The sequence below is a fragment of the Montipora capricornis genome, chromosome 4 (genome assembly GCF_036669925.1).
Source record: "Montipora capricornis isolate CH-2021 chromosome 4, ASM3666992v2, whole genome shotgun sequence".
Taxonomy (NCBI): Eukaryota; Metazoa; Cnidaria; class Anthozoa; order Scleractinia; family Acroporidae; genus Montipora; species Montipora capricornis.
Genome location: NC_090886.1, coordinates 52,969,908 through 52,988,219, shown reverse-complemented (window position 1 = coordinate 52,988,219; position 18,312 = coordinate 52,969,908). Strand labels below are relative to the sequence as shown.

The following is an 18,312-nucleotide window of genomic DNA, read 5'->3' as shown; positions in this document are numbered from 1 at the left end:
TGAGATTTTTACTGAGTCTTCCCGAGTCACCATCAAGAAAAGGAAATAGATCTCTTCATCAAATTAATTGATTGCCTTCTATATCAGGGAAAAGGCTATGTTGTGGTTCAACTTTTTTCGAACTAGTTCAATTATGATTTTTCTTTGTTTAATATTCATTATCATAGTAATCTGAAACTAAAGGAAAAAGAAAACTGAACTTGTCTAATCTAAATAATTATGCAAATTATTATTTTATAATTATTATTAGTGTTCCTGAAAAGCCCCTATGGAGAGGTTCAATAAAGTATGTATGTATGCCTAGTTTGTAACATTTTGAACCAGGGAAAAAAACTTGAACTACAACAGCTACACTGTAATAATGGAAATAAAGATAGCACACTCTAATAAAAATATCTCCGTCAGAGCTGGTAGCTTGTTTCATGTTTACATCTTTTGCCAACTCTTGAATTTGCATAGAAGGTTCTCTTTGGCTTTTCCTCAAATGGCCATATAGTTAAAAGTTGTTAACCACTCTAACACAATGGAAACTACCTTCTCATGTCTTTCCATGGTTTTATTTCTGGCTTGTATTTTGTCAAGTTCTATGGTCGTATCCTTAAGCTTGGCTTGCACTTCATCCAACTCCACATTGAGTCGTTGGACTTCAGATTCTACAAGAGTAAGTCTTGCAACTTCTTTACACTCCTTGTCTAATTCAGTCAATAACTTGGAGTTTTCTTCACCTAAATAAAAAAGGTAGTAATACAGACAATAACTATTACTGAGATGTTTATCCATGTTAGATTTTAAAGTGCATTGCAGCCACTCTAAAACGATCATGGATTAAGATGCATATGGCAGGGTCAATTAAACATGAGTAAAAAATGTGGGATTTGAATGAAGCTTCGGGTAATCATGAAGAACAGCTCCCCTCCACCGACAGTCAGCCAACAGTTGGCCAACAGATTTATTAAGGTTTTGCTAAAAAAATAACTGCTTGTAGGCCATCTGTTGGCTGACAGTTGACCAACTATTGACCGACTGTCAGTAATCTGCTGGTAAGGCGCTGGTAACCTGTCGGTAGTGTGTGGTTACTTTAGTGCGATTATTGCCTTAAAAAGTTTGCAATCCCTTCGTGACTTAAATTTTTATAATTAAAGTCCCCTAGATTTGACAAGATTTTGTTAAAAGCTAAACAGAATAAAGGTTAGTAAAATTAAATACTCAACCCACCAAGTGTCTTCATCGACTCCTTATATTTAGTTTTCTTCTCCTTTAATTTGAGCATCATGTCGTGAAGAACTTCTTTTCCTTTTACAAGATCATTGTTCATTTTTTCTGCATCTGTTATAACTTGGTCTTTTTCTGCAACAACCTTTTCAATGTGTGCTCTGAACTCTTCTTCCTTTTCCTGGGTTTTGCTATGTTCATTTTCCAGCTGCTCTTCCAAATCTTTTATCTGCTTACCCAAATTAGCACAGGTTTGTTTGGACATCCTTAGCTTCTCCTCAAGTGGATTAATCTGTGCATACAAGTTGTCCAAATGATCATTTATTCTTCTCAGATCCTGGTTTTGCTCAGATGCCCACCTTGATACATCAGCGGCAGCCATAAGTGACTGCCGCAAGAGTTTCTTTTGCTTGGCCAAAGATGAAGGAAGGCCTTGTGATTCACATACTTTAATAACCTCACTGCCAACTTCAATAAGGTTCTGTTGTGTTCGTGCACATGCCTCACAAGGTATAAACGCTGTGTCATAAGTTTGTGTTGATGATTCCTCGAAAGTTTTAGCATTAGCGACATCTTCCACAGATAAGGTGAGATCACGAGAAGGAGTGGAACTTTCTAAGGACAACTCTTCAGAAGGTGAGAGAATAAACTTGACAGAAGTTGTGGTAGCACTTTGGCTTTGAATCTTGCCTTTGATTACTGAAGATTTCCCAGATTTTTTATCAAGGGCTTGTTTGAACACTTTTATTTCATCTCTAAGGTCTGTGATAGTGTCTTCCATCTTAGACATTGTTTTATTCTTGGTTTTTCTCTAAGAAAAGCAAATTGTTAATGATGATGATGATGATGATGATGATGATGATGATGATCATGATGATGATGATGATGATGATGATGATGATTAGATTGATAGTGGACTTTGGACCCTTTTTTGTGGACTCGGCGACTCGAACATGTGGACTTAAGGACCATGGTGTTGACTTTGGGACTTGGGAGTTGACTTAGGGACTTAAGCAAAGTGGACTTGAGGACCTTTTGTGGACTCAGCGTCTTTTTTTGTGGACTCAGCGACTTTTTGTGTTGACTTAAGGACTACGTCATTGTACTATCTTTACCATCCCTATTTTATTCATTCTATCTGTTTTTGACAGAGTTCTATTGCACTTGAATAACAGACGTTGTACAAAACGTCTGAATAGATGTTACTGTGAGACCATCACTCAGCAGCCTTTGGGAACAATAAGATCAAAATGAGAGAAGACCAGGAAAAGTTATTACGTTATAAAATGAAGTGTAATTACAGTCTACGAGGAGGACAGTGTATAACAAAAATTATCCTTTATTTCAGTTGTTTTTTCCTTGAAACAATGCAATGAGAACAGCATTTGATAAAAATAGGAAAATGGGTTAGAGTGGCTTTCAATAGCAAATTTATTGTTTTGGCCACCGTCTGTGTAAACGAAATCTACTACAGTGTACTAGGGTAGTTAAATTGTAGAATTTTCGGACAAAAAATATGACAATGCGCTAGAGTGTCTTCCGTTTGAACATTAAAAGTAATTTATATATGTATTGGCACTGTATGATTTCATCGTAGTTACAAAAATGTACAACATATCTTCATTCTGCGTTTGCTGTTTCCGCTTGTTTCTGTTATGTTTACATTGGTTTCCAACGATCGCCTTTGTTGTGTTTGACGAAAAACGAGTTGTTAACGTTTCAATTTATCGAAAACCACTCCTGCGCAAAAAGTAACATCAAACTGGTTTTTGATACTTATAAATCCGTGCGCAACAGATTGTTCGTATACATAAACGACGGTAGGACACCACAAGTTACAAAACTAAACATGACCAAAAAATCGATTAACGAGGTAGTACCATTCTAGAAATTTCAAGGTGATCAATCCACAAAACATCCTAAACCTATAGGCCACTTCTGAGTTCCAAAAGTCCTCACTTTCAAAATGAGGCTAGGTGCACAACCTTTTTTGTGAAAGTGAGTTTTATTTGCATGAGAATGAAAAATCATTTCTATATCAGTGCCTGAGCATTTACCCTCGTTCTGATACAAAGGTCCAGGGAACTTCGGAAGTGGCCTATTGAACTATTGCCTGAGTCGGCAACAGAACAAAACAGAACTCCTAGCTAAGTGAAACTCAACAGGTATCATGCGCCGGACGCACAAAAAAGGTAACGAAGATTTCTGCGAATAACTTAAACCTTTAGCTTGGCCCCGTTTTTTTATGGGCATAATAAAATATAAAAACTCAACATGCATGTATAGAACGGTGGCTATGCGCCATAAGTTACAAGATAATGGTAAAATAAGACGAGAACTCTGACAATTTTTGAGCCTGTGCAAAAAGTATCAATTTAACTATCTCTTCCTTTTGGAGTAGTAACATGGCAGAAATCATGCAGATGATCCGCAAAAAAAAAAAACAAGAAGACAGAAAACTAAAGCATTTTGTTTGAGACAAGTGCTGTCTTTCAATTATTAAAATAAGTTTTTCTTTAATTTATTTTCTTCGGATCGTTCACCATGAAATCAGGAATGCTCTCCTTTACTTTCTCCACTGCCTTATGTGAGTTGCACGAAGACCTCTGATCTTGTCAGTAACTTTCTGCTTAGAGTATTTTTTTATGATGTCTTTATGGCCGCTCTCGTTCAATCGCTGTACAACATCTTTTGATTCAATCTTTTGACCGCCTTGAATTAAGTCTTTAAAAAGGTTTGAAATGACCATCACCTCCTCTTCTTCGAAAACTCTTAATTTTCCTTGAGTTGTAGTCGGACTTATAATTGAGTTCGAGCCGCTTGCATTGTCATTACAATCACTGGCCTCCACGTCTTCAAAAAGAGAACCCTGAGATTTCTTGAACCTGTACAATGCTCTCACTTTGTCCAACAGTCTTCTGTTTTCACAGTCCACGAGCAGTGGATTTGTGCGCTTAAGAGCAAGGACTTCCCGTAACGTAATTGATTGACGGCTGATATTATCTGCGAAGGTTTCTTTTATTGCTCTTTCCTCTTCCTTTGTCCAGGTCTGGCGGACCGGAGGTACAGGTACCGCATCAAGATCACCATCCTCTTTTCCTTCAGGAGGTGAATCAAAATCCTCTTTTCTCATACTAGGTTGCTCGATTTCATTATTTTTGCTACGTGATGGTACAGCAGCAGAACTCGGCCTACCATGCATTACGGCCGTCAATTGCCTAGCAGCGAAAGCGGAGTTTGTGCGCTTTTGCACGAGATGATAGTGCTTATCTGCGGTTCGTTCAGTGTGTGCCATATGTGCGGCGACATTACCCTTGACCTCTTTATTGTACTGTCGAATTGCTGTTGTGCATGACTTCCTCATTAGTATTCCTGAGATACGTGTTTCCATATCAATCATACCACCCTTCCGCCAGGCGCTCGTTATAGCTGATGACAAATCGCTGCTCTGCATCTTTGCTCCTTTCCAGTTTAAGAACAAGCAAGTGGATCCACCGCCCTTCACAACTTGCTGCCTTGCGTGTTCGACGTAAATGTCCCACCAACTTTTGAGGCTTTCATCGAAGCAGAGATTTGCTGGGCCATGCTGACTGTATGTTTTATGAGCTTTAACAGAAATCATGTATGTTTCATCGACACAGCTCATTTCCTTGTACTCATCTAGGATACTGTTCGTTATGACACCGCTCCTATGCCCATTCTGGGAAAGCAGGTGTATGAACAAGAAGTTTCTCAAATCCCAGCACTCAATTTGGCTTAGAGGTGTAGAATTCTGGCCTTTGTCTATCAAATCGCCAATGACCTTGACTTGATTACGAGCAAACTCTGACTTAGCAAACTCTTGAACTTTTTCTGGGGTAATAAGACGTGCAAGATCTTCTTCTTGTTTCTCCCAAAATCTCTCTTTAACCTCTTTGCGAAGACTTTTACACCACTGCCCACATTTTTAAAGAGGGCGTCTGCCGTTTTTTCACATCCTCGGGGAAGCTCGATGTCATCCTCTGTTGTAGCGAACGTATAAAACTTGCGCAAAGAATGAAGATAACTGATTGTGGTTGCTGCCCTGTGCGACGCTCTCGACTCTGGATAAAACTTGTCGCGAATTAGCGCCTTGTCAAACAAGCTTTCAATGGTTTGTGTTCCTATTATCGACAGTATTGTCTGCACTTGTCGCACCACTAGCGCAGCTGGCCTTGCATCTTTTTCGCCCCCATCGGGGCTAAGGATCCATTTCTCGAACGCTTCGAATACTCTTTTACTTTGCTGATCACAAGCTTCAGTTTGGACCTCCACAGCATCATCGCTTTCTTCACACTCCTATAAATATTCAAGGTCGTCTTCACCATCACTTGCCGATTCTACAACAATCACTTTGTCTACAGTGGAAGTTAAACACTGTACCTCGGATTCAAACGTGATACATCATTGCACGTTCGTTGGGTTTTATCAATGTATTGTAGTTTACCTTTGAGAACGCAAAAAGCGGTAACAAAAATTTACGCTGCAACTTTTCAACCTAAGGGGTGCATTAATTTTTTTTGTTGTTGTTTCTGGTACCGGTCTCCCCAAAGTAACATGAAAACTAACTTACCTCAAGTGCCTCACACCTCTCTGAGATCAGTTATGTCCTCAAAATACAACAAAATTGAAAATATTTGGACCCAGAGACCTTTAGAATCCAGCGCAACTTCTGTGGAAAATGCGACCTCATCGTTCATAAATATGGATCTCCTGGCTCGTGGTTTATACGAAACACTACCAAACTCGAGCTACATCATTGACTTTGTTGAACGTTATCGCCTTTCCAATTCGCTGCTCTCTCGTCAAACTGTTCTCCAAATATTTTAATATTTCTATCTGAAGCGTAATTAAGTGGACTACGGGACCCGGTAGGTATAAGGGGTACTCAGAAAAAAAATTCGAAAAAAAATTATAAACATAAATATTATCACTTCTAATTTAAAAGGCAGTTAGATATTACTAATAACTACCACTGACGTGAATTTCACGTTAAGCGATTGAATACAGCCTTTCGTATTTCGATTTGCGTTTGAAAACACACTTTTTAAATTCTTCGCAAAAGTTTTCCTTCGCAAGTACCGTTCAATGTAACACATATCGTGGCGTTTGCAATCGCTCGAAAAAAAGAGGAAATAAAAAGGTCTGTGGTAAGTCATGAGCTGCGAAACTCTTAAATGGTATCTAGATGACTCGCAGAATTGGTAAAAATCGGAGTTTACCACTTAATTTTAGTCTTTACCACTAGATTTGTTGACTGAAGGACTTCATCGACTTAAAAAATAACTTCATAAAGACCCGTTTAAACCATTTCTGATCATTTTTATACACAGTATACTTCTTAGCCTCTAGATAGTTGTGATGCCTTTTGACTGGAAAATAAAACAATTTGCCTTTGGAGGAACCATTTAAAGTCAAGGTCGCAAAGTCCGAAAACCATCAGTATAATGATGATGATGATGATGATGATGATGATGATGATGATGATGATGATGATGATGATGATGATGATGATGATGATGATGATGATGATGATGATGATGATAATACCACCAGGAGATGCTAGAGTGGAAGTGAAGGAGAAAAAGAAAAATATCAAGATGTGGCAAGGGAAGTGAGAAAGCTGAAAGGTTACTACAAGAGTTGTCTCTGTTGTTATGGGGACACTTGGGACAGTTTGGAAGGGACTGGTGGGCCATCTTGAATGTATTGGGGTAATTCTGGCTCAGAATTTAAAAACTGCACTATTAGGGACAGCTAGGATCCTCTGACTGGTTCTAGAATACTGAGGTTTCAAGATGTGACTTGTACCAAGAATTGATTACCAGATGAAAACTGACAAACTTCAAATGAATATAACGAGTGCTCTGACACCACTGCACTAACTCAACTCAACTTAAATTACAACATAGTACAAATAAAACCTAAAATAAAATAAGCAGACATTACTCTCACCTCAAATTGCAGTTGCTGAGTTGTCTGCTGAACATGAACTAGTTTATTCCAAAATTTTTTAGCTACCAATCCAACAGACATTGAGGAACCAAGGATCTTACCACTGACAGGCCGACCATCACATGATGTCAACAGTTGGTCACAATATTGGGCCATACCTTGCAGCAATAAAACAAGTCTAGACAATAAAATCAACAGATTGGGATCGAGTTAGTTTGTTAAGTTAAGAACACAAGGAAACACTTAATGCAATTTTCATCCTAAAATGATAATGTAATTCCCATGGAAATACCAATAATGGAAGTACCGGGTGTATGTTAATGTTATCCAGGAGTGGGAGGTGAGAGAACAGGGTAGGTCTGGGGTGCTTGGACTTGATACACTTGTAATGAAAAACTTCAGGAGACAAAAACGTCAACTCATTGACACCTCAAACGCCCTGGACACCCCCAGTTCACAAGTAAAATCGTCTGGCGTTAGACAGAGTAAAATACTACGTATGGCCGGTTTAAGCCGGTTTAGGGGTTAACCCATTCACCCCTAAACCGGCCATACTTAGAATTTTACTCTGTCTAACACCTGAGTATTTTACTGAAAATAACTTTGGGTCAAACCACGGCATCTTGGAGCTAAACCAACTGCACTGTGGAGTTCGTGATCAATTCAATGTCCATATTAGGTTTTGCAGCTCATTCAAGGGGTCTTATCAAATTCAGCTGAATTAGTACCCCCTGGATTCATCAGAGAGACTTAAGTAAGGAGTTATAAACCACAACTGTATTTACAATCTGCTCAAGAGAAGTACCGAAGAACTGCCGACCAGTAGGCTCAGTTAGTTGAGCATCGGACTACCGTGCGTGAGGTCACAGGATCAAAACCCCAGCTGGACCAACACTCAGGGTCGCAATTAAAAACTGAGAAGAAAGTGCTGACTTTGAAATGACATCTCCAAATGGTTAGACTTTCTAGTCTTCTCAGATAAGGATGATGAACTGAAGGCCCTGTCTCACATCACTCGTGAGGGACATTAAAGAACCCACACACTATTCGAGAAGAGTAGGGGACATTAGTCCCCATTGTGGTGGTCTCTCACTCACTCTGTTCTAGGGGCACCTGACTATGAAGTCTACTTGTTATTCAGTTACTGCGCCTTTCAATAACATGCGGACTCTTAAATTTACAGGTCCATCAACAAATGCGTTTAAAATACTGTCAATCAAATGTTCGCTGGCTCATCCAAGTTTCTGACTACTGTCGAGCGCACAGTAATCAAATCACATTGTTGGACCCAGTTCAGTCAACATAGTCGGAAACTGGGAGGAGCCGCCGAACATTTGATTGACGGTAGCGAAAAACGCATTTGTCAATTGAGCTTTGAATTTGAGAGTCCGCATGTTATTGAAAGGCGCAGTTGGCCCTCGGTCACGGTGCACGGACCTCTCTGCGCTCGGTCCGTATGCCATGACCTCAGGCCAAATATTTTCTCGTCCTGCCCTCCCACTCAGTCAATAAGTACATCAAACTGCATGGTTGCCATGTGCACCATAAAAGCAGTCTGGCAAAATCCCCCACAAAGTGTTTTTCATTGACCCTGAAAAGCCCCCAGGGAAATGGTTAACTACATATTCAAGTATGGTGATTGGTCAAGGCATAAATGGTGCATTTTTGGCAGATGCCAATTACCTGTCAATCAGAAGTTCAAATAGGATAATATGGGACAGTTTACAGTGATCTTCGTTGTTAGAATAAGAATATCGTTCCAGCAGATCATCAATGTCCAGTTCACATGATATCTTGTCTGGATATTTCCATGAAGGACTCCTGACACTTCCAACTCTGGACAACAAGTCCATGACAGTCGTTTGAACATCAGTGATGTCTTGCCTAAGGCTGTCCAGGCAGGCTTGACTTCCAAGAAGATGCGCCATTGAGATGGTTTTTGTCAGAAGAATCAGCTACCATAAAATACATATACTATTTCCAAGATTTGTGGGTTTTTGTTAAAGCAGAAATTCAGCGTTTAAATCGATCGTCTTTTTATTGGAGCTTTCGTGTCTTGACCCAGAATTCTCCACATTAAAACCATGGACTTGCAGATTCCATAAGTTTGAAGTCTGAAAGACACTAGACAGCTGTTCAAAAGGGTCAAGTTATTTTCACGTTTTCTCTCGTCTTCTTGTATACAGCTGTCTTTCAGAAAAACAGCAGGCGCAAGATGCGTTCAGTTCAAAAATTCAATCCCTGAAATAATAAATAACCACATTCCTTGGCAATTATTTTCTTTCTTCTAGTATAAAAGGTATTAAATGGCGAAAATTTTTATTCCCTCCAGGACGCCATGTTTGCTTTGGTTACATCCTCTTGGTATCATTACCAGTCTCTTGCGTTTTTTTAAATGGCGGGAGAGACTCAATTTTGTGTTTGTCAGTGTTTTCTTAGTCATAATATTTTTCTCAAGAACTATGAAGCCCACATCGTATTTGAAAACGAAGGACAGTTTCAATACGATTACCAGAGAGTACGGAGCCATTTGTTTTCTTTTTTCGAAGTTAATACGCGGCCCTAAAAGAGGCGTGTAGGAGATGCAATGGATCATTCAACAGCTGATACGCTTGTACATAAGTTTCTTATGTGTATTAAAGTCTATCTCGATTCTCCAATTATGCATTTCAGGTTCTGCGTCAAAAAGGCTGTAAGACAGATGCGCAATGGAAGAACGTAATGAAGGAGGTAACACAGTGAAATGTATTATTTATGCTGTTGCTTCCAGGACTTAAATGTATATGTTTAGAGTGGGGTGACGTAGCTCTGGCAAAATTTGCTTTGATAGCACGCTGTGATTTTTCCATAATCATAGTTTTAATGATAACTTGTGATGTATACGTGAAATAAACACCTAAACTTATTGTGTTTTTTAAAATTTTCTTTATTGTAAGATTACAATAAGATTGGAAAACTGTCGGTCAAGGGTCAACAGTTTTGTTGGGTGAAGCGGGAACTGTAATCAATTCCAACCTTCTTTAGCGAAATCGATGAAAAATCCTTCCCCACAGTACAAATAGCCTCATACCAGTGTCAGCCCTGAGCCTCATCAGTGTCGATAAATGGCTATCATGAAACACTTCTGGATATTATTAACTGTCAAGTATCTGTATTTAGACGGAAATCGGTGGGAGTTTATTCTAGTATAGGGTAGCAAAATTCAGCTGAACTAGCTCTGGTATAGGCTAAGGGTTCCAGGGTCCCAGCGGGGGAAGGACAAGGGGAACATAATTATGAACCATATGAGCCAGTCCACCCAAAGGACGGCCAAGACAGCTAATCTTCGTCAACAGCCCCCTGGGCTCTTGGGTTGGGCCACTGGGACCTGCATAAACTTAAACCTTGCTGACTCGATTTTTTTATGTTTTTGAGCGGGAAATTCTGGTTTCCTTAGTCTTGATAAAATCTTCAAGCGACTGGTCAGTTTCGTGAAAAATTATACCCTATTCTAGACACAAACGCTCGGATTGCCCCCTCAGAGTAAACTGCTTGAAAACCATACCCTTCACAGCGGCACATACCTATATAGCCCATATATGGCAGTACCCCCCCTGGGCCCAAGAGCCACGAGGACCAATGAAATCCCTGCCCTATGCCCTGCCTTACCGTCTCCGGCTTAACATTGATAAGTGCATAAAGCTTATGACAAGGTATCTATGAATAATCTAACTTTTCTGCAAATAAATAGGTGAAGGGTGAAATAGAGAGAAGAAGAAATATGTACAAAGATTCACAGACCAGAAGAGAGCTTATTGTTGCCAAGTATAAACCACTTCATCCTCACGTGTATACCTTGAAGGTAACATTTAATATTCATTTATTTCTGGTGAATAAATTCCATGCAGATTTCATGGTTTTATTCATTTTAGGAGTCGTACCTTGCAGACAGTTTTCTTTCCATCGTTCAGTATGCAAAAAGTATTGAACAAGCGACTACTTCTGGCTTGCTCGCTATGCTAGATCACTGTGATGGCAAGTATTGCATTTATGTATATCTTAATTTGTTATTTATTCATATCCTTTCATAATCTTTAGTCTTTTAGCTCTAAGAATTAGTTACTCGCACCGGTGGCTCAGTTAGTTGAGCACCGGGCTGCCATGCGGGAGGTTGTGAGTTCGTCTTCGGCCGGACCAACACACAGGGTCTTTAAATAACTGAGGAGAAAGTGCTGCCTTTGTAATTACAACCGCAAATGGTTAGACTTTCAAGTCTTCTCGGATAAGGATGATAAGCCGAGGTCCCGTCCCACAAATAACTTCCATGTTCATAAGTTCCCTGTGGGATGTTAAAGAACCCACACACTATTCGAGAAGAGTAGGGGATGAAGTTCCCGGTGTTGTGGCTGTCCTCTGTTTGTATATGGGTGGGTGGGTATAGCAGGTCCACATCAGCTGAATAACTGCCAAAAATTCAACCTGCTCAAACAAATAAATAACAAACAAACAAACAAACAAACTCACTTCTAGACCTAGCCCAGGTTACTCAAAGTGTGGTTTGCACTAACCAGCATTAAATACCATGGAAACTTTGAGTAACCTGCCCCTGAATGTTAACTAAGTTGTGAAAAGGCATATTCTGATATGACAGTGATATAGATGAGAGATGAGTTTGGACCTCCAAATGGGGCAAAACTGTTTTATGCAGCCCACAATCTGGTGCCAGGCTTCAAAAAGTAACTTGAGCACAGGTATTGATTCCAAATTGAACCTTTAAATTCCCAGTTCAAAAATTCATTAATAATTCATGAGTGTAACAGCCTATCAGTCACCAATAAAAATGTCATGTGCATGACTGAAAAGTGATAAAGCCCTCCTCATTAAAATTGTTTATATAAAGGATCCTTCTAATAAGGCACAGCCTGTTTTTCTTGAATGCTTACGTTCACAATTTGAACGTTACGTTCATAATTTATTATCATTTTTATTAAAACTGGTTTAGGGATAAATGCTGACGGTGCCAACCCTTCAGTTCCACACTGTAGCGATGCCGGGGTTGCCCTAGCTTGGGTGAGAAATGGTGGCACATCCACTTCCCTATGCTGGCCCAAACTTCTAGGAGCTTGGCATAGGTACACGCTGCTCAGGGCAGCTGTGCTTCGTGCGCGGCCAGTATGCCATTCCCAGACACTAGCCATGCCCCAGTGACTGGCCTCGCATTAGCAGGTCGGTACTTGGGTCCTGGACGACACTTTATCGCAAGCCTTTTTTCCTCTCACTGATACTGCGTCTTCAGTTGTGTGTGACATTAAGTTCAGAACTTCAGTACTTACAGTTTACTGACACTTTCATTCTTTATTTTCCTTTTAGCATCAAATGTTTATGCTTTTCAAGTATTTACTCCTGCTTTTTGTGAGGATTTCATTCAAGAAATAAACAATTTTGAAAGTACAGATCTACCAAAAGGAAGGCCAAACACAATGAACAAGTATGGGGTAAGATCATCATAAAAATTAGATGAATTCATAAATTTAAATTTAACCCATTGACTCCTGGGGGTTCCCCATTGACGAGTAAAATCGTGTGGCATTAGACATTGAAATACTAAGTATGGCCGGTTTAGGGGTGAATGGGTTAATGGGAAATTAACTATTGGATTCTTACATTTTCATCTTGTTCAACCTCAGATCGTACTCAATGAACTTGGCTTTGATGAAGGATTCTGCTCCCCTCTAAGAACAAACTACCTTACACCAATTACCAAATTACTGTTCCCTGATCATGGAGGTGATTCCTTGGATTCCCACAAGGCATTCACTGTGCATTACAGAATTGGAGAAGATTTGGACCTGAGTTATCATTATGACAATGCTGAGGTAACATTAAATGTGTCACTTGGAAAGGCCTTTACAGGAGGGGAACTGTTCTTTGGGGACATGAGGCAGGTATGAATGTTAATTATAAAAGCAAAATCACTTTCTCTGTATTCTCTACTTTCTCAAATCCCATAATGCATCTCTTTTACCCCCCAAAAGTTTTCATAATCATTGTTCGCAATAGACCTTACTCACGATAGCCGCCATGTTGGATTTGCTATTATCATGCAAATTAGCTACACACTTCTGAGGGGGCAAACAACACAAGTTCGAGAGGATATAACAAACATCTGAGCCACCCAGGTGATTTGTTTCACGTTCATTGAATGTTTACCACCTAAGTAGTACCGGTAAATTAGAATGATTGCACAAGTCAAAGGCAATCAAAGATATACAATTATTTTAAAAGGTAAAAGGTACTTAATTCTAAATTCTAAATTGTACTGTTAGCAATGTTATTTCAATATTTCGATGAGCCAATTTTCAGCAGTTTGCCTTTTTATCAATGTTTGCCCCCCAGCATAACACATGGTTAATTTGCATGACAATTTGAAAACCAACATGGCGGCTCTCGTGAATAAGGCCTATTTCTCCTGGGACATGAAGATGTCCCAAGAGAATTTGAAAACAATACCTATGCAAGTTTTTTTTTCGGAGTAAAAGAGGTGTATTATGGGATTGAGAAAGTAGCCTAAGAGAATTTAGCCACATCCTTTATGGGTTTATAGTTCTGGTCTCAGTTGTTCAGAAGGTGGATAAGGCTATCCACCGGATAAACACTAGCGAACAACTGGGGCCAGGACAATCGGACACTGCACTTCAGTGGTTGTGGGTGCAAATGGGATAACAATATCACTTTATTAAATCATTTAGACTAAATTGAATACAATAATTATTATGACAAGTGACAAGTTTTTGGATTGGGGAGGGGGGGGGGGGGGGGGGCGGGCGAGGGAAGTACTGAAACAAAAACCTCTTGGAGTAGACTTAAAAGGTAACAAACTTCAGCAACACAATGCAGAGTCCAGAAATTAAACTCTGTATGTTGGTGGAAAGGAAGTGCTCTCACCGATAATATTGGTCAATCCAAGTTTCCTCCCCCAGAAAACTTTGTGTCAAACTGCATAAGTTAAAGAAAATGCTAATAATATTATTATATTTTAAAGGTTCCCTTGAAAGAGGCAGAATGCACAGAATGTGAACATAAACCAAGCTATGGACTTCTTCACCGTGGGCAACATATGCATGGAGCACTTCCAATCCAGTCTGGGGAAAGAATCAACTTGATCATATGGATGCGCTCCTCTACAGTGCGTAACAGACTGTGTCCTATGTGTAACAGGATACCCAGGCTTACACCATGTGCATGGGGAACTGGAGATGGTTTTACGATTCCTGCTGATTCTGTCCCAGTATGCACAGCTCTCTAACTGAATGTAACCTTTTTATAACAATGTGGAGTTTTAGACTTGTTAAGATGAGATTGACTTAATATTATGTTCCAGTGGTTGGTACATTTGAATAACAACAACAAAAAAATGTTTGTTCATGTGTACATGGACAAATACATCAGTGGCACAATTTAAATACCACAAAATATTTGTCATCTGCATGTATATGAATACTATTTACAACAGGAACACCATTAAGGCTGAGAACAGCCAGACTTGTCTCTTACACTTGTACATGTATGTCTGGTGGTAAAGGAAAAACTGCACTGCAAAGCAACTGCTGCTCAAGAGATTTCTCTTTATTACTTCACTTTTCATACAAAATCCACTCAACATCAAAGTGCCAGCAATTAGTACAATTCTTGGTTTATTTTGAAGTGCTCTCCACCCTCATATGCAAGCAAGTGTATAAAATGAAAGCCCCAAAATAAAGATCTCCATTCTTTTCAACACCAGAGAACTTTTGTAGATTTCAGCATGGGTAGGTTGTTTCTTGTGATCTTCCAAGATGTAACTGCACCCCAAACTCCTCAGGCAAGGCCTACAACACAAATTTATTGTTAACACAATACAATACAACAGTTAAAAGAAAAGTATTGAATACTAAAATTCTTAGGCTGTCAAGAAGTTCAGATGATGAGGAGCAGTAATCATTACATGAATACAGTGGCCCAAGCTTTCTCTCATTTTCTTCTCCACCTCTCTTGAGACAGTTTTCTACTCTTCCTGGCATCTAAATCTCTAGAAAAAGCTTACAAATCTTCTCTTCCACTGCATGGTCTTGTAATACAAGAGGAACCTTACTCGTCTCAGAACTCTTTTCAACAAGTACTTCAGAGTTACAAACACACAGTACCCTATTTTTTTCTTTCTTGATCCTACTACTTGTTATTTTTGAAGGTAAATTGCATTACAAATATATGGTGCATTGGAGCAGTTTTCAAGTGATTGTCGAAAGCAATTAGCAAATTGCTTTGGTTTTGCAGTACTCCACTTAAGTGATTGGTTCAATGTTCTCGCGCCATTTTTTCAACCAATCAGAGGTGAAACCAAAACCAATCGTGGCTCGCGCCTGTACATTTTCCCGCACTTTGTGTCGGTTAGATGTAATTGCTTCGAGTTTTGATTGGTTTACTGGATTGTCTCCATCCTTTTTGATTGGCCAAAGTTTGGTTTTCGTTTTGGTTTTACAACACTCAATTAAAACTTGCTCTAAATGGAGAATCAGGACATGTAACACATAACATCTCTGATTCATGAACTACTCATGTAAACTATCACTACTAAATCAAGCTTAATGTTTCCTACGGAGAAAGAAAAAAGCAACTTATGCATGACTTTCCATATATACATGGTTAACCCATTGACTCGTAGAAGTGAGACTGAGTTGTACCAGTAACACATTTCACTCTGTCTAATGCCACACAATTTACTAGTCAATGGGGGTTGGGAGAAGCGGCATTTCAGGTGTCAGTGATTAAAATTTACCCCCCCCCCCCCCCACCCCCTTTTTCTGAAACTAATCAATTTTTGTCTATGTTATCCAGTGATGGAAAGCAAACCCTGCAAATTTATTGGGCCTTGGCTACGAAGTGTTACCCTCAAATGAGGGTAACTATCAAATGAGGTCTTTTGTTACTTACTAGTGCATTACTTGGAACTTTTTAAACAAATGGGATTTTTGAAGTTCCCTTTAATATGCACAATTACATGTATTACCAATTTGATTCATTTCATATATTATTTCATTCAATGTAAATAGAGAAATACAGAAGGGCTTTGTACGATCTCAGATCATAAATCTAGCCAGAATTTTGCTCAACAGTGTCACTGTTACTTTTCCAGAAAAGCTTACCAGGTTAATGTTTCTTACCATTTGCCAGTTTACATTGCCTGAGTGCCTCATTGAATCCCTGGCACAGGGTGATGTCCCTTTGATTCTGTGCACATTCAACAAACTGCTGCATTTCAAATTGACAAGGTCCCTGACCTTGCTGCCGTGTATTCATTGGTTGGTCATATCCTTGGTAAGGTACTGCGGCCCCCGCATCTTGCTGATATGCTGGATGCTCTGATCCCCCTCCATGGCCACCAAACAATGCACCACTAACAGCATGACCCTGCAAAGACAGCGCAATAACATACCAGGATATAAGTTGATTGTCCAGGTGAGTGCAAAACTGAGAAGGACTGTTGGTTGACTGACATAACTTTTTGACAATGTTTGCAGAAGACATCTTCATAAGTCAAATGACTCCCATAGTCCTTCTCAGGACTACACTTGCCTAGATGTTCAAACCCCATCAAGCAATTATGCAATCTCCAGTACCTTAAACAGGTGCTAAATCCTGAATCCCCTTAGCAGAGGGTTAACTTATCCTTCTTAGTTATCAGGGGTTTCAATAAGCACCGACGGCCGACGAAAAGCGTCGGCTGCATCGCTCAGAGAAGTCGGCTACTTTTTACCTTACATTGAATTAATTGAAGGATTCCTTCAAACCTGAAGTAAAATTCATTTTTGATCGACTTAAACGTACCTTTTTTAACCTCAATTTCAAAATAATTATCAGATTTGATATTGCCATCTTTGAGCTACAGTGCACGGCTATAACTTTTTTCCGCATTTTGCCTAGACCAACCGTCACATTTTTTACGTAATATTCAATTACGTTTAGTTACGTCCCCAAACATATCAAGACTTTTAATGTAAAACAGGTCGTTATCGAGTAATCGTTGCATCAAGACTTGCTTTCCAAAAACAGTAAATTTTTTGTTAGTTTCATCGGTTAAGCCTTTTCGTTTGTTCAGATTACAATGACATATTCTTATCGTTCGACAGAACTGATTTCTCATGTTGAGAAATGTTGAAATTCGCGCTTGAAAAAACGCGTAAAAAGGTTTGCCGTTCGCGGCAGCTTGAAATTGGTAGTAATGATGACATGAAGTTGTCGAAACATCATATAACGTTAAAAATCGTTAATTTTCCTTTTGAAATGGTTTTCCAAATCTTTCTTCACTGGAAATTATCAAAAGAATGCGCTTAATTGCACACTCAGTGTCTCTGTTGATTAGAAATCTTCCTTCATCTTCAGTGCTGGAAATCACATTTCAGAGCTTCCAGATTTCACAATCGTCTGGGGGAGCATGCCCCCAGACCCCCCTAGACGAAGGGGCCTAACGGCCCCTTCTTGATACAGTCGGCTACTGGACTCAAACCAGCTGCCTACTTCAAATTTTATTGAAACCCCTGTTAGTTATGTAAGACACTGACAAGTTAAACTCCACACATTCACAGAAATCTCTCAAACATTTGCATGTGCATGTTTGATTTACTGACAAAGAAAGAAATCAAAAATCATTCCCTGGTCCAGATATAAGATATAAATTTTCTAGTCTTCTGGGACGACCGCTAATTTCGAGCACTGTGTAATGTAGAAATTATACATGGTTAATTTTGGTGAGCTTAAAACGACTTGCGGAATCAAATACCCTACCACTGTAGAACCGATAGCGACTCCAGCAGCTGTTGATGCCATCTGTCCAAAGAGTCCTGGTTGGTTTGGCTGTGGTGGTGAAGGTTGCGCCACGTTAGAGGCTGGTTTGGCAGCAGGAACACTGGAAGCCGGCTTCGGAGGAGCTCGCGGAGCTGTTGGTGGTGCTCTACCAAACATAGGAGATGATCGACCACTAGATCTTCTTCCACCACGAGGCATTATTATTTTTAAGGTTTTAACAACCACAGAAAAGCTAACAGAAATTTACAACAGTTGTAAGAGACCCGAAACAATATGGCGTTTAGATATGATGCAAACTCGTTTTCT

At 39.5% G+C, this 18,312-nt stretch overlaps 3 protein-coding genes across 3 annotated transcripts in view; 1 reads left to right on the top strand and 2 right to left on the bottom strand.

Annotated features, from left to right (window-relative positions):
• Positions 1-9,564, bottom strand: part of LOC138047404 (coiled-coil domain-containing protein 157-like) — a 12,956-nt gene extending 3,392 nt beyond the window's left edge. The window contains exons 1-4 of the mRNA XM_068894246.1: positions 8,869-9,564; positions 7,186-7,363; positions 1,216-2,023; positions 535-725 (exon numbers count right to left, since the gene is read on the bottom strand). Of these exons, the coding sequence (XP_068750347.1) occupies positions 535-725; positions 1,216-2,023; positions 7,186-7,363; positions 8,869-9,113 (1,422 nt within the window). The 5' untranslated portion in view covers positions 9,114-9,564. The remainder of the gene's footprint in view (positions 1-534; positions 726-1,215; positions 2,024-7,185; positions 7,364-8,868) is intronic.
• On the top strand, positions 9,552-15,791 carry LOC138047408 (2-oxoglutarate and iron-dependent oxygenase domain-containing protein 2-like). Its single transcript, XM_068894249.1, has 7 exons — positions 9,552-9,703; positions 9,859-9,915; positions 10,916-11,026; positions 11,097-11,199; positions 12,535-12,659; positions 12,852-13,109; positions 14,207-15,791. The coding sequence occupies exons 1-7, from the start codon at positions 9,581-9,583 to the stop codon at positions 14,468-14,470; spliced, it is 1,041 nt and encodes a 346-aa protein (XP_068750350.1). The 5' UTR covers positions 9,552-9,580; the 3' UTR covers positions 14,471-15,791.
• LOC138047412 (coiled-coil-helix-coiled-coil-helix domain-containing protein 2-like) lies at positions 14,770-18,312 on the bottom strand. The gene is made up of 3 exons (XM_068894254.1): positions 17,986-18,312; positions 16,365-16,611; positions 14,770-15,032 (listed from the first exon to the last, which is right to left on the bottom strand). Exons 1-3 carry the CDS (start codon positions 18,202-18,204, stop codon positions 15,022-15,024), a joined length of 477 nt encoding a protein of 158 aa, XP_068750355.1. The 5' UTR covers positions 18,205-18,312; the 3' UTR covers positions 14,770-15,021.